Below are 21686 nucleotides of genomic sequence, written 5' to 3' on the forward strand. Positions count from 1 at the left end.
GCTTTTCTAGCGCCAACAAAGCTTAGACATGGCTAGCAGTCCTCCCTCAACGGGCACTGCTATCAAAGCTGATCGCCATTACCCCCCAAATGCTCGCATGGCCGCCGCGGCCTCCAGGCCAGATCGCCAGGGAACCCCGCGCAGGGAAAAGATGAGAGAGACGTCTGCTGTGCAAGACCCTGGACTCAAGGACTATGCAAGTATTGCCCATGGATAATTCTAAACATACATGCACGTGTCATACGGAGACGAGCATACATGCTAACTGTCTCTTAGAGATTAGGAGAATGTCTCGGCAAGGGAGCTTTTGGCTCGGTCTACAAGGCCTTCAACTGGGGCACTGGTGAGGCTGTCGCCGTCAAACAGATCAAGCTGGGGAATTTACCCAAAAGCGAACTTCGCATGATTGAGGTACCACTTCTTTTTGTATACCTCCCTCCATTACATTCACATACTGATTCCTATGTTCTAGTCTGAAATCGACCTCCTCAAGAACCTCCATGTAAGCACCCTATTTTGACCTCGGGAAGCTCGCCCGTCGTTCGCCGTTTGTACAGAGACTTACTCCGTTGCTGCCCTCCTACAGCATGACAATATTGTCAAGTATATTGGCTTCGTCAAGTCAACCGACTGTCTCAACATCATCCTCGAATACTGCGAGAATGGCTCACTGCACTCCATCTGCAAGGCCTATGGAAAGTTCCCAGAGAACCTTGTCGGCGTCTACATGACGCAGGTGCTGCAAGGCTTACAATACCTCCATGATCAGGGTGTTATCCATCGAGATATCAAGGGTGCAAACATTTTAACTACCAAAGATGGCACTGTGAAATTGGCTGATTTCGGCGTGTCTACAAGCACATTGGCTAGTGGTCAAGATAAAGAAGCACAGGTTGTTGGAACACCTTACTGGATGGCCCCTGAAATAATCCAGCTCTCGGGAGCATCTCCGGCATCTGACATCTGGAGTGTGGGATGTACGGTCATTGAGCTGCTCCAGGGAAGGCCACCATACCATAACTTGGCGGCTATGCCAGCACTGTTTGCTATTGTGAATGATGACCACCCGCCTCTCCCTGAAGGAATATCACCTGTAAGCTCATGTGCTTCTATCTATTGTGGGTTTGTATGCGACTAGAGCTAACTATACTGATTGCTACTAGGCTGCCAGAGACTTCCTAATGCAATGCTTTCAAAAGGACCCCAACTTGCGAGTAACTGCACGCAAGCTCCTGAGACATGCTTGGATCGTTGGTTGTAGAAAGAGCGAGCCCCAAGTCGCTAAGACACCTTCAAATTTCAGTCAAGCCGTTGAGGAAGTCAAGCAATGGAACAAGGCACTCCAGTCTTCAGATACCCCTCTTCGAGCATCAATAGGCTCAGATGGAGGCTTACCAGGGCCAGCACCGCCCGCGAGGCTCAAGGAAAACGGAGTAGCACCGGTCAAGGGGGGTCCTCTGAGTCTTGTTAAGCCCCGACAGCAACTAACTGAGGCTTTTCGGTCACCAGAATTGCAAGATGATGACAATTGGGATGACGATTTTGCGACTGCCATTTCTCCAACCGCTCTCCAGCTGCCTCGTCTAAAGCCACAAGATAATTTCGGGGGACTCTTGTCTAGTGATAGGCTCAAAGCTTTTGCGTCGATTGATGGAGCGTCTTTCGATGAAGACTTGGACGGCGACTTGCTCACTATCAAAGGCCCCCCACAACAGCAAATGATGTCCAGTTTCAACGACAGTTTCCAGGACCAGACTATTCGACCCGTTGGTCATATCCTAGCGAAGTACCAAGAAGATTCACCAGAGCCAGATGACCCTCCAAAGAAAGAAAACATCCGCAACCGGACACGGAGTTCACGGCCACGATCACCTATCAAGCATGCTAAACTTGAACTCCCACAAAAGCCCGAGCTGGCGTTCCGGGAAAAGCAGGTGGATGACTATTCGGACTTATTTGCTGATGACGATGATGCTGCTTTTAACCGGGGCTTGCATCTTGCGGCTAAACGCGGAAAGCACCAAGGTGACGCTCCGCAACTTTTTCATCCATCGGATCTCGCTGAATTCCCAAAGCCTATACAGACTGCCTCGGTGGACGGTGGCTTACAGCGCCAGCCTAGTAAGCAACCAGAATTTCCTGATCCACTAACTCGGAGACCTCGTTTGCAGATTGAAATCCAGCGGTTCGCTGAAAATGATGGCGAAGAGGACTTTTCAGATATTGTTGGCCTAGAGGATAGCTTTCACAAAGATGATGCTAGCGATCGTGGCTCTGAAATAACCGATGGCCGTATGATTCTCTCCAAGCTTTCGGGTGGATCGTGGCTTGGTGATGAGGAAGAGGAAGATGACCCATTTGCCTCAATGGACCCGGGATGGGATGAGATGGACCTTGAAGCAAACATTGCCCGTGATCGCCATGCGCGCCTTTGCGAGCGCGTCGAGCAACTGGTGCGATCTTTACAGATTACCGAGACAGATGATGTGTTGTGTGATGTGGCGGAAGAGCTGTTGATTATGACGTGTGAGAATCCGGAGGTCAAGAATCTGATAATCAGCTCACATGGTTTGTTGCCAATTCTCGAGATTCTTGAACCGTGCAGTGTGAAAAGCAGACAAGACATGATTTTGCTATTGTTGCAGGTGGTAAACGCGGTATGTTTTTGACTCGGGAGTAATGTTCAACGCGAACTGACTACTAACACAGCTAACTAGATCATCCTCGACGATGTCGAAATCCAAGAGAATCTTTGCTTCGTTGGTGGCATCCCCATTATCTCCCAATTTGTAGCACGTCAATACTCTGATGAGATTCGCCTTGAGGCCGCTGCTTTTGTGCGGCAAATGTACCAAACATCTACTTTGACACTCCAGATGTTTGTTAGCGCTGGGGGTTTGAATGTCCTAGTGGACTTCTTGGACGAAGACTACGATAGCACACGAGATTTGGTCCTTATTGGTGTCAACGGCATCTGGAATGTGTTTGATATGCAGGGCCCAACCCCCAAGAACGACTTTTGCCGCATTTTCTCTCGCAGCAAGATATTATATCCATTGGCCTTGGTGCTCCATCGGGTCTTGGACGAGGAAGGGGAGGATCAAGTTTCTCGCCTCATTGAAGGTCGTATTGTGGGAATCTTTTACCTGTTTTCTCAAGCGGAAAATTATGTTAAGGAGGTGGTTGCAGATCGTCAGGTGCTCAAGAGCGTCCTTAAAGATTTGCAGCGCATGTCGCCTCAGCACCAGATCACAATGCTGAAGTTCATAAAGAACCTGTCAATGTTATCGACAACTCTCGAGTCTCTTCACTCGGCGGATGCCATCGAGTTTCTCATTGATCTTCTTAGCTACAGCATCAAACGGGGTCATAAGCACGTACGAGAGGTATCAAACCAGGTTCTCAACACTATGTTCAATCTTTGTAGGTTGAGCAAGGAGCGCCAGGAGGTTGCAGCTGTGGGTGGCATCATTCCGCTGCTGCTGCGAATTATGAAGACCGACAGACCACCCAAGGAGTTTGTGCTTCCCATTTTGTGTGATATGGCACATTCGGGTCAAAAGGCCCGGCGATACTTATGGCAGAATAAAGGCCTAGACTTTTATGTCTCGTTACTGGCTGACCAATACTGGCAAGTAACTGCTTTGGACGCTATCCATGTATGGTAAGTTTGTTCTTTGCAAGCCTTTCTGTATTACTCGGCTTTTCATGTTGTTAACTAACCTATAATTAGGCTTCAGGAGGAGACCGCCAATGTTGAAGGCCACCTCATGCACGGTGACTTCAGTGGGGCTATCATCTCCTGCTTTGATACTAACCGCATTAACTCTTTTGATTCAAACATTCTTGAGCCACTTTTGAAAATTGTTCGGCTGAGCCCTCCTCTGGCACTCACTCTTGCCCACCCAGAAATGCTTTCTGGCATTGTGCAGCGCCTTAGTCACAAAAAAGCTGTTGTTCGGCTAAACTTGCTCCGTCTAGTTCGTAGCATTATGGACTCTTGTGATCCCGGCTACTTGGGTACTGGTGATGGCATCACTAGCCTTAACTCGAGCCAAGTTGAGAGCTTATTGGAATCTGTCAAGACTCATGCTGAAAAGGATAATGCTGTACTAGTGCGTAACTTGGCATCGGATCTCGTTCGGTCTCATGTTGACTCCCTGGTGGCGTACGAGACTGCAAGCTCTTCTTCACAGCCTGGAATGAACATGGGAGGTAGTATTGGTATTTCCGGCAGCAACGGCGTGATCGGAATCAATCTTAACGGAACTGGTGCTGGTCGTGGACCTATTCGGAGAGCTGAATCAGCTCCTCGTTATAATAGCCCATACACCCCTACTTCTGTGGGCAGTCCTTCCTCTTCCATGCCCCCAACTCCTAACGGCGGACGCCGACACCGCACTTCAAATGCCGGGCTATCTCGGGACCCCTTTGCAGATGCTTGTGCAAGCCCACGTCGGAAGACCGTGCAGGACCGTGAGTCAATGTCATACCGTCCTCGTAGTCGAGAAGGATCAATTGGCATTCCTAGAAGGGTTAGTGGCGAGCTTCCGCCTTCTGCTATGACCGGATTGTCGGGTCTATCTGGCTTGGCGAAGAGGCTTCCTCGGGCGGGTAGTGTGTACCCCCGGCACGGAAGTGTATCCAATGGAACTGGAATATCCGGAAATGGTTATTCTCACGTCCAGGCTCAAGCACAGGCCCAGGCTGGTTACTTGCAACGGGCGCAGTCGCCAATGTTCCAGCACTCGCATTCCCAATCTCTGTCCCATGCACATTCGCCCTCTATACCCAATCATCAATTGAATTCCTCTCCGTCTTCACCATCTCTCGCCGCTATGTCTGCTGCATCTGCCGACCGCTTTGCGCATGTTTCCCACCGACGATCCGAAAGTGCTTTGCGTGCGTTTGAGTCTGCTGGTGGCTTGCTTCCCGGTGCTACAAGTAAAGAGAACCTTGCCGCTGGCCTTGTGGCCGATCGCGGCGGCAGTAGGTTACGCTCTTCAACGGCACAATCGGTCGCACATGCAGTGGAAAACGCACAGAATATGACTCAACAGCAACGGCAGCAGCAGGATTTAGCACATCAGCATAAGAGCAGCCGTGACGGACTGAACAGTAGTAGCGGGGGCGGTGGTGGCGGAATGCTCATAAAAAGGCGGAGTCGTCTGTCTGTTTCAGAAAATTGGTAGACGGCCACACATGGTTCCGTATATTTATTCTGTCTTCATGTTGTAAGAACGGGAGCATGGGTGGCATCATGCTTGGGATGCTCAAAAGCCAGCATGAATATGCAGATTCGCTTAAGTATACGATACACAACGGCCTTTGAGCTGGGTATAGATATCGTGTCTTATCTTCCTTATTTCTTGCTTTCTGTTTTTTTTCCTTTTCCCTTTCGGTTGTTTTCGGTTCTGGGATGCGGCATTGTTTTCTTGCATGTCATGAGACATGGCTTACGAATGACTTATGAACTTGGAGATATGAGGAAGAGAAATCAAGGACCAACACCAATAAAGGAAGTATCATGATGATAAACAATCAAACAAAGTTATGTACCAAGGCTCGCTGAACTGGCCTGCTTTGACGTTATGAACAAGCTATGAATGAAGGCAACTGTGAGACTCTGGATTGAATCAGGTTGTACTTCTTCATTCTACCTTTCTTTAGAGCTGGGGACATTAGATCTATGAACGGAATGGTGTCTAAAAAAAAGGAAAAGAGAAACACGAGGTACCTCGTGTAGCTGCACAACTGCTTGCGCAGTGGTGTTGGGATTTCAAAAAGATTTAACCAGAGCCCACAGCGGCTCATCCGAATTATATCGACAACGACAGGATTCGAACCTGTGAGGGCGAACCCATATGATTTCTAGTCATACCCTTTAACCACTCAGGCACGTTGCCGGCTCGTTGTGGATGGTGTTAAAAACTCTATTTATACTCATGGGGCTATCTGGCGCCCCACTTTGGGAGCCCGGGACGGACCTAGGCGTAGCAAAGGGAATCAGCAAGCGAATGAGGGAACCAAGCACTTTCTAGTTCGAAATAGAAGAGATCCGGCGCAGTCTGGCAAGGCGGGAGGGCGGGCCGGAAAGTCTAGCTCTAGAAAAACCGACTGGCAGGGTGTACTGGGTTCCAGGGCGCTGTGAAGTCCCAGAAAACAGGATAGTAGACCAGCTGGCCAAAGAGGGCTATAAGAGCGTAGATTTGCTGATTCCCTAGAGGACGATGTCTCTGGCGGCGGCGAGACGCTGGAAGAACACATCCAGGGCCGATTTCAAGAGTTAGATCAGAGACAACCACCTTGGAGTGATGCTGGAACTCCCAAAGTCATTCAATATGAACCAGATGAAAGGTCCACACTGAGGCTCCGTCGCTAGAGTTTTGGCAGCGCGATCCAGACATGGCATAGCGACTTTAAGCAGTACCACTCCAAGTTCAACCACCACAGCGCCGAGACAAAGATCCAAGTGGCGAACTGTGGCAAAGCGAAGGGCCTCAGCTACCCATGGGAATGCATAGGCAACGCTACTGGGCCCGAAATAGAGGGCGTGTCGAGTAGACAGAAGACGGGGGACGGGGCAGCGCGGAGAGAGGTGGGGCGTTAGGTTTTGGTTGGAAGTTACATGTGAATATATGTTTTGTTTTGTTCTGTTCTTTCTTTTTCTTTTGTTCTGTGACGACTATAGGATGAAGGCGAGTGGCAAGCTTGCTTGGAAGCAATGAGACAGGCCTTCACTACCATCACCATTTCATCGACTAGAGCGCCACGGTTGCGACCTTTGAGAATGTCTAGATTGATGCCGGCTCATGAGATAGTGCTTCCAAGTGTTGGTTATGAATAATGGAACCCTCTCTCCTATAGCCGTGATATTGCTGCAAAACCATTGTAGGTACTTAGACGTATAATAGTTTGAGTTCATATTATCACGAAATACCAAGATATTAAGGTTACCTTACAAAAGCCAAAAGCTGTATTCTTCGCTATGAAATTTAGGGGCTAGACTACTAAGTTACCCCCTGGCTGAACTGCCGTCACATTGAGGTATAAATGGCTAGAATCCGTTGTAAGGCAGAGGTCAGTTTCACAATAACCCATTGCATCTTAAATACGTGCTCTGATGACTTGTAGGACATCATTTATGTCTCCCATTGCCTTAGCGAGTCGAGTAGACTTTAGACTTTCCTTTTGGCTATCAATCCAATCGGAGACAAACTCCTGTTTAGGAGCACCTTCTCTCTTGAAGGTATTGGATGCTTTAGCGAAGGCCTCGAGTCGTGCGAAATATTCTGGGTTTGACTGTGAAGTCACCACATCTGCGGGAGTAGGGTAAAGCCCCGAGTTGGGCATGAAACCGTAGCGGAAAAGGAATCCAATCGTGTAGGAGACTTGTAAGGCCTTGCGCTCCCGTTTCGTGCTCTGAGACTTTTTGCTACCCATGACCTCGTCCAACGTGTTCCAGAAAGCTTTCCGTAACTCTCTATGGCCTACATAATACTTGAAGATGGATGATTTTTCATTAAAATAGCCCATCAGGTCCTCGAAAATGTAAAAGTCATGGCCGTAGTGAGCCCAAGTTATGTCAGTGTTGGGATGGGGCTGGGTAGCTGGTGGTAGATGCACCAGCATCCCCTCATCAGCTGTGGCCTCAAATTGGACATCACTTGAAACTATCGGAGGAAGCTTCGCAGCGCCACCAATATGGTTTAGTCGATTGGCCCTGGAGAGACAAAAGCGTGGCATACAACGTAAATGCTCTGGAAGATGCTTACGCAAAATACGTAGCCTTACTTTGATTGAATTTAGCGCGGGACGCCTGGCACGCTCGATGACTGGACATGGAGAGAATGTGTCGGGGCCGGCACCACGGGCTAAATAAGAGGCAAGGCAAACCGCGAGATGCTTCATCCGAGGTAGGAAGTAGTCGGAATCTGGTGATAGTGACATAATGTCGCGAGACATGGCTCCCATTGGCGTCTGGCCATGTTCGGTAATGAGGTAACACTTGAAGACAGTCGAAACCCCCTTATGGTTGCTGATTTGGAGGACGGCTCGTGTTTTTTCAACGGAAGGAATTGGTCTTTCGAGCATTTGTAGGTAAGGGCTCCACCTGTAAATAGGCTCTGGTACTCCAGGCCGGAGCTGTATTGTGAGGTGGGGGATATAGTCGTGATCAAACTTGAAGTTGAGGCGATCCTTCTTCTCTGTTGGAGACAGCACGGCAGGATGACCTAGTTGCACCTCAATGAAGTCTTGACATTCTTTGATGCCGTGGCTAGAGTCAATGTTTAGGCCAGAGAAAATTGGCATACTGATGCCGTTAATAGGAGAGTTGACCTCTGTCTTAGCGGGTTCATGGGAGGCGCTGGAATCTGACATGGTGGCTGAGGAGAAGGGAACAAACTAAACGTCCGGATGAGAGTGATAACATAGGGGATAATGATGCTTTAGACAAAGATAACAGTAGGGGATCGGAATAGCGAGGCTGAAGAAGGCATTTTAGGAATAGCGATAAAGAGAGCATGGTAGAAAGAGAAGAAAAGGAATGAGAAGAGAATAAGAGGACAATATCATTGGGTTGGCGGGTAGAAAAAAATGTAGTGACATATCAACAATGCAGCATAGGTAACTACGATTTGTGTATGGTATTGTCCTTCAGAGTGGGGCCTGTCCTCCGGACGAGGAAGGTGTGGGGCTCCTTCCGCATAGCCGGCTTAGTCGTGGAGTCCCGAAAAAAGAGTGCCATGCCTTCCTTGATTTTGTTTCTGCCAGGCTTCATGGCTCACCGCCCACAGGAAAAGAAAATTCATCGCACACGTCACCTTTCGAAAAATCGGACTCAATCTTGACATTAGCCCAATCTCGCCATGGGTTCTTTGTTATCTAATATTGATTTCTTCAGCTCCCCTGTCCGAGGCGTTTTCCCATTTGATTCGCTCCATGGCTTGATCTGCTGCAGGCAGTCAAGGAACGCCCGCAGGCTTTTCCTCATAGTACCGAGAGACAAAAAAAACAGAACAGGAAAAAGAAGAACAAGACAAGGGCAGAATTTATGCAGCTCCTGAATATATTGCTTACCCAAACATGTTGAGTCTGTAATAGGGAACATGATGGAGATTCATCTTACTCATGACCGGGGCTGTGGTCCGGAGACATAGAGCGAGGTCTCGTCTACGTGTTACCCCCCGGAACATAAATCAGGGCTCTGAATCTGGATATAAAGACCAGTCTATTTCCACTACCACGACCGCTTCATCTTCTGGTAGCACATTCACAATTATTCTTTTCTTTCATTCTATCTCAAGCTAATACTATACAATGCCGCGTACTTATGCCCGCAAGCGTCTCATCGTCTGCTGTGATGGCACTTGGATGAACTCTGATGGTAGCACTCAAATCCCATCAAATGTCACACGCATGTCGCGCTGCTTTTCCCACCACTGCAGTGACGGCACGCTGCAGATTATCAACTACCAATCTGGCGTGGGCACTGGAAGCAACATGATCGATAGCATTGTTGGTGGTGCCTTTGGAAAAGGGATTGCAGAGCGAATCCGCGAAGCCTACGCTTTCCTTTGCACTAATTACTCTCCTGGGGATGAAATCGTGCTCTTGGGCTTCTCCCGTGGTGCTTTCACCGCTCGCTCGGTAGCTGGTATGGTGGCGAATCTTGGGCTGCTCACTGCTGAAGGCTTGAAAGACTTTATGCCCATTTTCAAAGACATGGAGAACTGGGGCAACAAGGGCCACAAGGACAAGTCCCCTCAACGCCCATTTTCCAACAAGCCCTGGCCTTTGGATCCAACAAATGGAGACATGGTCAAGGAGGTTGCCAAGATATACCGCACTAGGCTCGAGGAGGCTGGTTTAACGAGGATTTACTACGAGGATCCAGCTGAAGACACCAAGAAACTGATCACCATCAAGGCTGTCGCTGTATTTGATACTGTGGGAAGTCTGGGCATCCCCCAGGTTGGGTGGATGCATAGACTAGGCTTCCAGCCATCACACAAAGAGTACCAGTTTTGGGACACGACTTTGTCAGACCGTATTGAGCATGCCTTTCAAGCTTTAGCTTTGGATGAGACGCGACCTCCGTTTAGTCCTGCAGTATGGGAAAAGAGTGAGGATGACGAACAGCAGTGCGACCTCCGGCAGGTGTGGTTCCCCGGCTCGCACTCGAACTGTGGTGGAGGCTGGCCCGATCAAGCAATCGCCGATATTTCCATGGCATGTAAGTGAATATGCCCGTTTAATCTTTAGTACCCTACAGTTTTTTGTATCTAACAGGACACAGGGATGATGGACCAACTGTCCTCGGCTTCAGTTGGCTGTGAGTTTGACCTAGACATCCTTGACAGGTTCTTCCAGGATTCCCAAAAATACTCTAGGAACCTTCCTAAATCCGAGCACCCCAAAATTCCAGTTGCCCGTCAAAGTCTCCAAGCGATTAAAAAGAGCATTGATCAAGAGACAGGCGGTTTTCTCCGGCCTTGGGGCTTTGGAAAGATTCACAAGAAGGTCAGTGCAGCCTATACTGTTGCGGGTAGCATCATTCGTTCTCCTGGCCAGTACCGTGGCATCAATCCCAAAGATGGCAGCTGGAAAAAAGAGTATCTTCAGTCAACCAACGAGCATATCCACAGCTCAGTTCGTGTACGGTTGCAAGGGCTTGGCCTCGGTCTGAACGACGCCGGCATTTGGGATTGTCCTGCTCTTGCTGAGTGGACGGTTGAAAAATGCGACCTAGATGTCTCGGAGCCCGTCGTGGCCCATCCTAGATGGGTTCCCAAGACGTGGATTTCTGAAGAAAAGGATACGGAGAGTATTCATCTTTCTGATACTGCCGCTGGTCGCTGGAAGTGGGTGTATCAGGGAGATAAACAGCTACATAGCAGCACTATGCCCGAAGAGCCATTGGGTCCCATTGAGCGACACCTGCTTCACACTCTCGGAAAGGAATCCTGGGATTTAGTTGAAAGTGCGGGCGATGTCAAGTCCGAAGAAATGGTCCAGCCGCCGCAACAGCGCAAGGACTCGATTCGGGAGAAGCTCGGCTCTTTGTGGGCAACTGTTCGCAGATGGACTCACCTCTAAGAAAGGGGTCGAATGGCGTCGGTATCATGTTGTGTGCTTAGGTCTAATGTCTTTATTCTTGTTCTTACGTTAGCTTTTTTTTCTTTTTGGTTGGTCACCGATCTTTTCTCTTTGTCTTATAACTTTCTCCTTGTACATGAAACTTGTAGAAAAGGGCGTTGTTTGGAGTGAGACAATCTTAGACACCTGTGCAAGTTATGACTGCATCCATTATCCAATTACATAGCTAGAAGCCTATCAAACCCTCTAAATGTAGATATACTAATTATACCCTCACCACTGACTAATATTAAGAGTGAAAATAAAGATTTCAATGTGGCGCCATTCGTACCCATCTGGCTTCTTTCCACCTCCATTACCCCTTTACCACAACTGACTATCAGCTAGCCAAAGCCTTCCGCTCCCTTCGCCTTCATGCAAGCACAAAAATAATGGCAGCTAGCATTACTCCTAGCACACCAAAGCCAAATATGCCGATGTCTGCAGCAGAACTCCGGATAACGGATGGTTCATAGCCTGGCGGAGTTGTTCTTGTAGTCCAGGCAGAGTCATCAGAGGATGTGGCACTGTCGCTGTATGAGGTAACCATGGTATCGAGTAAGCCATAAGCGCTAGTAGACGTCGTCTGAGTGCGTGTGCTCGTCGCAGTCGAGGTTAGAGTTGTTGGCGATGTTATTTCTATGGTTGAGTAGCTATTTAGGGACTGCCCAATGGGATCTGCACGGGAAGTAAAGGCTGTGGGTGAAGAGCTCCCATACTCGCTTAAGCTCAGCGATGACCTATAGCTACGTGGCGCGCCGTAGTCTGCGATATCTGTCTGGCTGTGTGTCTTGCTTGTAGTGGTGGTAGTAGTGGTGATGGCCGTGATGGTACTTTTAGGGCAATCGGTGACAGTAGTAGAATAGCTAGTAGTGTTAGATAGCGCGTACACTGCGGATTTGGAAAGAAAGAACTCTACTTACTCTTCACTGTTTGTTGTCTTCGGCGCATATTCCTCAGTTTTTTCGTCTTGGGTGGTGTCCCACTTGGTTGTACCTACTGGGGCAACCGCCTGCGCCGAAGAGCTTCTACTTGTTAGGCTCTCACTGGTGCTGGTGCTAAATGCGCTGTAGCTGTAAGTAGGTAGAGGGCTGAATGTCGTAGGAATAATCGGGGCTAATCTAGTACTGTTGGCTGGCAGATAACTAGAGGCACTTCCATACGAATATTCAGATGTCACTATCGGGCGAATAGTTAAAGTTCTGGTCTGGGTGGTACGATTCGAGCTGGTGGAATCCATAGCTGCGACGCTAGCCTTTGAAGTATAGGGCATTGTAGATCCTGCGCTAGGTACGGAAGATCCTGCTATTGTCGTATTGCTAATAAAGCCTGTAGGGTTGAAAAATGAGCGGCCGGTGCTAGGGGCGGTAAAGCTTTCAACATTGGTGCTGGCCGATGAGTTTGTCGCTATCCCAGTTCCCGTCGGGAACTGAACCCGTCCAGAAAGAGCTGTGCTATTTGACAAAACGGGCATTGATCGAGAGGCGCTTGGTTGCACTAGCGGAAACGATGTTATGGTAGTTGAATTGTCTGCCTGGATATTGACAGCTGGAGCAGTAATTGAAGAGTCATTTTCGTCCCCTTTGGACCTAAGGATCTCTTCTGCTTCCATTCGGCCATCATCACTAGTATCTGTAGCAACACCATTAACCATTCCAAAGAGCGGAGAGAGGCTACCTAAAGGATACGATCGGGTTGCTCGTGAAGCGCTGAAAAGTACGGGATGTACGCGCTGGAAATCAGCACCGAAAGAGTCGACGCCCTTAACATAGACGTAAAATGCTTGAGTATCAAACTCTCCACCAGGTGAATGCAGAAAGGACGCAGGCAGCTTTGTAGTTCCAAAAAATGAGCTGTTATCAGGAAAGCCCTCTTTGCCTGAGCCAGCAACAAGCTCCAGAGCTGGGATCTTTGATCCAGAATCGCCAGAAATCGATTCATTAACAACACCATGGAAGTCCGGACCACGCAAGACCCAAAGGGGCTCGGCGTCTCCAACAGGGCCGTAGATCTCAGCCACAACACCCAGACGGGTATCTACAGGGAGCGTAGAGCCAATATCAAAGTAGCCTTCGTGACCAGGCCGGCCAGCACTTTCCACAAATGAAAAGCCCGCAAGATGGAGGGGCGACTCACCCTCAACAGCTACAGCAAAACTGCCGCTGTTGGTTTCGCCATTACTCGAGAGCTCCACCGTCCAAACGCCCGGTTGAGGAGTAGTCACATTGATGCGAGCATGGGTGCCAGAGCTATCAACAGCTTGATCCCAATCACTGCCTGCAGGCTTGTCTGAGACGGGTGGTGAAAGAGCTACCGAACAGCTAGTGCAAGCAATGCCAACAGATAGAAATGTCATCTGACTATCAACCACGAATGGGAACGAAAGTGGCGAGTCAGAATCGGGAATAACATCTGAAACAAGCAAGATTGGAGCAAGCGAAACAAGGTGTAGTGGGTCATAATGCCCGTTGATACCCTGACTCTGGCGTTCAACCAAGCCATTGTCTCTATCCTGAGCAGCTGGGGCACCGGCAAGATGAAGTGTCACACGGGAGGGTAAAGCTGGTCGATGAGCATTGTTTGCCGCAAGGCCATGGCTGTGCTCTGTTTCAACTTGCAGGCCAACCAGGATCATCAATTGCTGGGGACTCAGCTCATCAACAAGATCGCCAACAAACTGTTTAGTGGCAGCACGAGCAAACGCAACGGCACCAGAATGCAAATGGCTATGTGGCGACCACAAGCAATCAAGCGAGTCTTTGTTGATTCCTGCAACAAGAACAGCAGAAGGCTCCGCCTTTGCGGTCGAATTAATGCTAGAGGTGTTTGTCGACGAAGGCAGGTCACTGGTTGTAGCCGTAGCATTTGTTGGTGGGGTCTCATTGGACGGGGAGGGCCTGGCGACTTGAGTGTGGCTATAATCACCGTGATTATCCAAAGGGCCGCCTACATCAAGCATGGTAGTACAATGTCAGCCACACGATGGACAACGCCACACGATGGACAACGCCACACGATGGACAACGCCACACGATGGACAACGCCACACGAATGCGTTTGTGCTTCCACCATCCAAAGGAAAAGGAAGGTACGTACCGTGTCTACATTTTCCCCCCACAAGTGGCTGAGAATTTTGGTTGATAAAAAACCCGCTTGTGAGCTTTGCAGAGTCTGGACCAAAGCTGGCACAGTCTTGGCACATAGACTTCGACTCTGGGTTGCTAGCGGTGCTGCAGGTAAAGCAAGTCGTCTCCATCTCACCCGCAGTCTCAACAGCCACGCCTCGACCCAGGGGTGCAAGACTAGACTTTCCAATCTCCAGCCAGTTTCTGTGTTATAGACAGTCACGTTAGCATGCACCACCCCCAATTTGGCCGCCCATGTCTTACTCACGTGTGGGCGTAAAAGTCTTGAACGCCATGCAATGCCTTCCCCAACAAGGCTCGTGCTGTCTCGCCGTCACCCTCTTGCAGTGAACTAACAATTGCGCCACGAAGAGCTGTTAGCAAAAGCTGCCCTTCGTAGATGCGCTCGCCGTCAAAGTGCCATGTAGCATCAGTCGTCTCGAGAACATCCACCTCTGCACTAGCCCGGCCAACAGCTCGAATAGCATTGACAACGCTACGAGGCAGATAGACTGTTCCATCCGCAGCCGTGGCATTGCTAGAGATTATGTCCCAGGCAGAGGCAAGCTCGGAAAGAGATTCAATTGTCAGGGCTTCGTGAGAGGTGCCTGGGCGACCTTCAAGACCATCACGGAACTTGGTAGGGAAGAAGGCCCCAGCAAGAGGCACCAGACGAAGAAGGTTCAGGACTTTCATTTCTCAGGGGAAACAATTGAAGCCGCAGGATCTCGGAAGGGTAAAGTGAAGAGAGTAAAATGAGTGCGGGTATCGTTGAGATTAGAAAGAAAGTAAATAGAATAAAGATGAAAGGAGTGTATCAAGGAAAGAACTGGCTATCACAGCAGTTGGGACTATCAGTCTAAACAAGGCTATCACTGAGGGACTACCGCTGCTTTGCGTATACTGCAACCATTTCCCGAGTGTCTTTCCATAAGGTTGTTTGCCTGCCTAATATATACTCGAACTCTCCCTTCGCCCAAGGGGTCATTTTGTTCTCTTCTATGTTAAGTGTAACGGCATAACCAAAATCCCTTTCTTCTTAGTCTGGGCTCGTATAAAGCGTTTATCCGTTACGAGACTCTGTCATCTCAAACCGGGAACTATATGCCCCTTCTCCTTCGCCTGTGATCCCGTTGGCTTGCCGTGAGACTACGAGCTACGGTATATCCGCCTCGCTTTAAGGACGGAACTGTCTAGTGAGAAACACCTTCGCGCATTGTATTTAGAACAAGACCCTCTCTGCTAGCAAGATCCCGCCAGGACGTGAAGCTGTGGTGGGTTTGATTTATCGTCTTTTTGCTTCTTGCTGACTTGCTGTCCGTAAATCCGTGGGTCACTTCTGCAACAATCCGCATCTCGCGTTTCTAGACAAATCTTGATTGTGCTACTTTGATCTTCAAGTTCTTGAGCCATCGCCAATAGCCTATCCTCAGATACCGCTAAGCCATGTTGCAAATCAGGCCATGTTGCTGTCTCTATACAACAAATCTCCTGATTAGGGCGATGTTTTCAACTATTATCAAACTGCTTTGCCCATCTATCGCTTCTTTATATGTGCTTCCTAGTACAGCCGCCTAGACGTGAATATCTGCCAAGATACACGTCATAAAATAGATAAAGCAATACTTAATCACGCACCTGTTGTTGATAGTCCTTTGGAAAGTTCTAGGTGCAGGTTGCATGCAGCGGAAGGGATCATCTAGCCGTAGGGTTGATTATGCCATGGTGAGTCCCATCGTAATACTCGTATGAAACAGGGCCAGGTAAGGACAAGCCCGCCCTTTGTCTGCCTGTTACACAGCACAGTGTTTTTTTTTTCTTTTTACAATAGCAAAAAGGTTATGCAAAACCCTAAGCTACGTGACTACAGCAGCTTGCGCTCCATGCATAAGATGCAAAGGCATTCTAGACGGCTTTCAAGTAACGGTGCACATAAACTGTAATACATGACGAATCACGCATGAACATGTTAACTGAATATAACATAACAAAAGAGGTTCGCTTCCGTACCGAACTCCGACCTTGAACAGGGCCAACAATAGAAAAAACTAAGCATCGACAGTGCAACATAGCAGAAAAACAAAGCCTAACCAGGGCATCAGAGAGACGTATTCGAAAGCCGAATGAAAAGGGATTTGAAACAGCAATAAAGAGACGCAAGCACAGCACTGAGAAGATAGTCGACGACGAAAGCAGAATGAATCGGCAAAAACCAAGCAAACCATGACAAGCGGAACAAGCATCGATACGGACGGGGCCACACGTGGCCCAGACAAGAACAATCAATTTCTTAGACAATCACGCGGTCGTAGTGGGTACACCTGTGTCCTGCTGCTTACTTGGGATCTCCAGGCCTGCCGACTGACACATACGCTTGTATGTTTCGAGTTCGCGGTACAAACGCTCGCATTCTGCTTTGAGCTTTTCGTTAGATTGACTGAGTTCGCCAATGGCCTGCTCAGTCAGCAGCTTTTCAAGAGTCCATTTCTCAATGTTGGACGCTTCATTCGCCTTGAGTTGCTGGATGAACTGCACTGCCTTTTGCAGGATAGAACCTTTGTTCTTTTCGCACTGCGGTACAATCTTGGCAAGCTCGTTAATACCCTCATTAATTGTCTCACGCCGACGACGTTCCACTATGGAAGAATGAGTGTTAGTAGGCGAATAACGGAGAGGGAAACACGGAGGTTTCATTCAGACGTAGAAAAAAAAGTATCAAGTTGTGAACACTCAAAGCTGTGGAGTCTAGCAAATTATTTGACAATGTACCTTCTTTGTGATTATCCTTTCGTTGTTTGTGCCATTCTGCAGTACCTACAGCAGGCTTTCTGTGTTGCATAGCCATGTCTGGATGGCCACGCGCAACGAGACCGAGACCGTGATCGGCATGGCCCACGCCGACGTCAGGATACGCAGATTCGTGTCCTGGTTGTGCGCCAGGGCCTACTAAAGGGCCTTGAGGGCCAGATACATTCATATCAGACGATGATGTTGGCCCTTGGACAAACTGCTGCTCGGTAGACGTGGGCACATGCATTGTGGGGTACATGGTGCCTAAGGCAGCAGCAGCAGTACTTGAGGCATTGGCGGGATCTGCAGGGTCGTTGCTTGGTTCGGGGTGTTGGTGTTGGTGGGTATGGGTATGTTGCTGTTGGTGAGGTGTGTGTGGAGTATGGGGGTTGTGAGATAGAGGACTGTGGCTGTGGGTGAGAGGACTGGGGGCATGGGTGAGAGGGCTGTGGCTATGACTATGCTCGACGTTCATAGCCAAGGAGGTTTGCTCATGGGACTCGTTCGCATCGCGAGTGGCTTGTTGTAGGGCAGTCAAGGCAGCAACAGTGGCGGCATTAGTGATGCCAGTACCATTCGCAGCAGCTGCAGCCTCTACGGCGCTCTCGATGAAGCTTAGGTTAGGCGCATCGGCACCTATGAGCGGGGTAGTAGTGGATGCGGTAGTGGCGGTAACACTTCGTTTGCGCTGTTCCTCAGGGCTGTCTCCAAAATCGCGTTTACGCTTGGAGTTTGGTGATGGTGATGCACCTTTAAGGAAGTCGACATTTTCGGTGATGTCGCCCATGGTATGATTAATTAAAGATTTAACAAGGGAAAAGGCTGGGGTTGGAGAGTTAGCATGTAAGTCATGAGGAATGAATCTGCGGCTGAGGTTAGAGAAGCAAGCATCACAAGCTTAGTGGCGATGCATCACAATAAACTGTTGCGATGCACCAGGAATTCATATCCCATCTTGTTTTCCAAGTATTGTCAAAGTCACGACTACAAGAGCCTTATTGATACCGCAGATAGAAAGACCAGATTATCTCATCGCAACTGACGTCATGGATACCCCGAAGGCGCTTGTGCACTGGATGAAAATTCAATCACGACTTCGCGATAAAAAATTACTGACGCGATAAACGTCCATCAATGATAAGCAAGTGTTCGTTTGAAGGGACGGAAATCCATGTTATCAAATCCTGGAAAAACAATAAAAACCCAAAGCATGGAGCGAAGACAATCTTTTCACGCAGGCAGATTGGAGCTCACTAACAATTAACGAAAGCTTCCAGGGAGCTGGGAGCTAGATTACGATAAATCACGGGAGTTGTGTTCACGTGTTCTGGGAAGCTGCGAAATCTCGTGATCTGGCGTTCAGCGTAAGGAAGTCAATATAACAGCGCGTTTTACAGCGGGTGCCAGCAGGCCAAGCGACAGTGCAGAAAGTTGGAACAGGTGAGGAGGAATTTACCTGGGAGCAGCAAAAACTAAAGAACAAAAGTGAGACTTCTTTATTATAATGATAAAACTGAGGATTTGACTTCTGGGGATCTTGAAAGGGAAAATAATAAATGTTGGACGAAAAACTCGGAAACCAAAAAAAAAAAGGTGTTGATGAGCTTCTGCGCGTGCCCAGCTGCAGGAGTGCTAGGCTGCTGAGCCTCTGTATTTCCGTATCTTGAGGCGGGTAGGGTAGAGTGGGTTGGCGTTCGCCTGGGTAGTCTTGGTCTCTGGGTTAAGCGGGAGTCATCTGGTCACGCGGAAGGCAAGATGGAGAAGAACACGTGAGGTGATGGATGGATGGGGGAGCCAGAGGGTTTTTAGCTGGGCCCAGTCAAAGGCGTGGTAAACAAGTTGCCTGATAATTAAGGCTGGAAAAAGATTAGCTTTTCTTTGCTCAACTAGGCAGCTCTGGAAGCCTAGAGAGCCTGAGAAGCTTCCTCAGTAAGAGAAGGCTTTGCTTTTCACCTAGCCACTCAAAGTGGGGAAGCTTACCCAGAAGTGCTGCAACTGCCGGCTGCCATGTCAGCACTGCCAGCTGCAGGCGTTGGTAGATAGAGCGGGCCAACCTTGGTTGATCTTCAATCTTACAGGTCAGGCCAGGTGGAGAAGGGTTACAATTATCGTGACGGGCCAAATTCACATACAAGTCATACTTATGTTCCGTGTACAGCCTGGATATCAAGAAATATGGAAAGTCGGGATCTAAATTAAATTGCCTAGGTTAAGGGCACCATGAGAGCCTGGCTAGAACATCAAACTCAGGCTCTGGTACTGATACTGACCTCATCCGGTCTTATCGATAAAAATGGCTTTACACAGACTCCACTTTGATCTGCCTTCGTCATTGATGTCGCCTCTGAAACTATTGAGTCTAAACCAAACAGCTTCTCCGTTTGTACGCAAACACCTCTTTTCACCCTCTTCGCTTCCCTTATTTGTCTTCGTTATTTATTTCCTAGCCACACAGCGTTCTTTGTTCCGTACTCCCTGCCATTGCGACAGCGCATTCCCTTTTTTTACTTGTCTTGTTACAACACCCATAGCCTCCTCACCCGATAACATTGGTATCCAATCGCCTTGTCCGAACAACACACTATGGCCGACCCCGACAATATTATCATCAAACACGCGGACCACCTTCTTCTGGAGCAGCAGCTGATCCGCTTACCTTATGAACAACTCCGTAAAAACTTCCGTGGCGCCCATATTGCCATTGAAAAAGAAAGCGCTACCATCAAAAGTGCCGCTCAAGATGCCGCTACATCCATCATGCGCCAGACCGCTGATCGCGACGCAACGCTTGGATCTCTAGATTCTATGATCCAGCAAGTCGAGGCCTTGAAGAAAAAGCTGGAGGGCTACGCCGAGGAAGAAGAAAGGCTGATTTCTAGCTTAGATGCGCGCCTCACACACGTCGGAAACCTCTATTCGTTCAAGACCTATCAAGATTCAGGCTATGAGGCTTGGAGTCGCGTCCGTCTAGACCGCCTTATGTCCGATTACCTTCTTCAGCAGGGGTTTTCAGATAGCGCCAAAGAATTGGCCAAAGAAAGGGGCATTGAAGCACTGGTAGATATCGAGCCTTTCGAGACATGGAACAAAATTCGGACATCACTCGAAAACCATGTTGTGACCGAAGCTTTGGCCTGGTGCGCCGAAAATAAAAAGGAGCTTCGCAAGATGAATGTACGTCCTATAACTTTGATTGAACGGCGGGATTTCCGGGCTAACTTCGCTTTCTTCTTTCTCAGTGCAACCTCGAGTTCATGCTTCGATATCAACAGTACATAGAAATGCTACGTCCTGGCGATCCATCTCTTTTCGTAAAGGCTATTCACCATGCCCGCAAATATATCGTCCCCTTCCAAAAGCAATACCCCGCCAAAGTGTTTGCAGCTTGTGGCCTAATCGCCTACAGATCCGAACCTGATGGCGACGGCATGTACTCATGCGAGACCTGGTCGCCATCGCGCTGGAAGGAACTATCCGATCTCTTCACCGATGCTTTCCACGCCCTTTACGGAATCCATTCCAGGCCATTACTCCACGTGGCCTTGAGCGCTGGCATATCTGCTCTCAAGACACCCCGGTGCCATGTTCATGATGGGGAACGCGCAGCCATTTCATCCCCTAAGGAAGAAAGAAGCGTACCTACCGTTCTAGCGCATAATAAAGCTAAGATTGGTGTCACCCTCCCCTCCTACCGCACGTCAGACTATATTGACAGCTATGATGCACGGGAAACAATGTGCCCAATCTGCTCGTCTGAACTCAATGAGCTAGCGCGTACAGTGCCCTATGCCAACCATACACGCAGCTGCGTTGATCATGACATGGTCGTGCTCCCCAATGGCCATGCTTTTAGCAAGTCTAAACTTTTGGAATATGCTAAAAAGACGACGATGGATCCTAATACCATCAGAGACCTTCGTTCTGGTCAGTTGTATAAGACTAGCCAAATGAAAAAGATCTACATTACTTGAGTTGTTGTTGTTTTGTTTTGCTACTCGCCAAGTGTCTTTTTGCACTTCAGGCTTCTTCCTAGGTAGTTGGCGTTGGTTGTGTTCTTTTGTGTTCTATTCGGCGTGCATGGAGTTCTTGGTGCCATCTTGTTTCCCTTTGTCTCATAGCTACTAGATGTAAGTAATAGTCTTTTGATTCTTTTTTTTTTTGCTCTTTCTACCTGGCTATCTATTTACTCATAAGTTGGCTTGTTTTCATTCTTCATACATACAATCTACAAGAATGGCCTGCTACCTTATACCCGATTTTTATTTCCTTTTATGCAGCCAATATTCCTAAAGTACAGTAACTTGGCCAAAACATTAGTTGGACTGTTGGACTTTGAAAAAAAAAATGAAATGAAAAAGAAAACGTTATGCGTGAAGCCATTCCAAGTCTCGCTTCACCAAGGGAGGGCTAGATGAAGGATAATAAAATCCAACCTTGGTGAGAGGATAGCAGACATACCAAAAAAGAAATAACAGACATCTATCCACCATTCACACAAACTGAAAAAGATGCACGATCTGCTTCAGGTTTTGTTTCCTTTCAGCATAGAAATAAAAGAACCCCTCTCTGGGCACAGGCCCCTTCGCCTTTTCTATACCAGAAGAGAGATAAAGAGATGAGAAGAGAAGAGAG

The 21686-nt window shown here is 48.6% G+C and overlaps 6 protein-coding genes across 6 annotated transcripts; 3 read left to right on the forward strand and 3 right to left on the reverse strand.

Moving 5' to 3' along the window:
- Positions 1-28: 28 nt before the first annotated feature.
- Positions 29-5095, forward strand: HOO65_020424 (Cell division control protein; the record flags this gene model as incomplete). Its single annotated transcript, XM_071006264.1, has 8 exons — positions 29-200; positions 284-411; positions 473-502; positions 587-1093; positions 1164-2657; positions 2718-3664; positions 3734-4989; positions 5046-5095. The coding sequence occupies 8 exons, from the start codon at positions 29-31 to the stop codon at positions 5093-5095; spliced, it is 4584 nt and encodes a 1527-aa protein (XP_070861062.1).
- Positions 5096-7107: 2012 nt separating this feature from the next.
- On the reverse strand, positions 7108-8382 carry HOO65_020425 (uncharacterized protein; the record flags this gene model as incomplete). Its single annotated transcript, XM_071000065.1, has 1 exon — positions 7108-8382. The coding sequence occupies one exon, from the start codon at positions 8380-8382 to the stop codon at positions 7108-7110; it is 1275 nt and encodes a 424-aa protein (XP_070861063.1).
- A 939-nt stretch (positions 8383-9321) lies between these two features.
- Positions 9322-11100, forward strand: HOO65_020426 (peptidoglycan binding domain containing protein; the record flags this gene model as incomplete). The annotated part of the gene is made up of 2 exons (XM_071006644.1): positions 9322-10237; positions 10301-11100. 2 exons carry the CDS (start codon positions 9322-9324, stop codon positions 11098-11100), a joined length of 1716 nt encoding a protein of 571 aa, XP_070861064.1.
- A 412-nt stretch (positions 11101-11512) lies between these two features.
- Positions 11513-14960, reverse strand: HOO65_020427 (protein G7c precursor; the record flags this gene model as incomplete). Its single annotated transcript, XM_071006355.1, has 4 exons — positions 11513-12005; positions 12063-14085; positions 14401-14468; positions 14533-14960. 4 exons carry the CDS (start codon positions 14958-14960, stop codon positions 11513-11515), a joined length of 3012 nt encoding a protein of 1003 aa, XP_070861065.1.
- A 1602-nt stretch (positions 14961-16562) lies between these two features.
- Positions 16563-17841, reverse strand: HOO65_020428 (Transcriptional regulator CBF1; the record flags this gene model as incomplete). Its single annotated transcript, XM_071006830.1, has 2 exons — positions 16563-16900; positions 17034-17841. 2 exons carry the CDS (start codon positions 17839-17841, stop codon positions 16563-16565), a joined length of 1146 nt encoding a protein of 381 aa, XP_070861066.1.
- Positions 17842-19637: 1796 nt separating this feature from the next.
- HOO65_020429 (Protein FYV10) lies at positions 19638-21025 on the forward strand (the record flags this gene model as incomplete). The annotated part of the gene is made up of 2 exons (XM_071006775.1): positions 19638-20228; positions 20294-21025. The coding sequence occupies 2 exons, from the start codon at positions 19638-19640 to the stop codon at positions 21023-21025; spliced, it is 1323 nt and encodes a 440-aa protein (XP_070861067.1).
- Between the last annotated feature and the right edge of the window lie 661 nt (positions 21026-21686).

The sequence above is a fragment of the Ceratocystis lukuohia genome (genome assembly GCF_044167205.1).
Source record: "Ceratocystis lukuohia strain C4212 chromosome Unknown Supercontig2_pilon, whole genome shotgun sequence".
Classification (NCBI taxonomy): Eukaryota; Fungi; Ascomycota; class Sordariomycetes; order Microascales; family Ceratocystidaceae; genus Ceratocystis; species Ceratocystis lukuohia.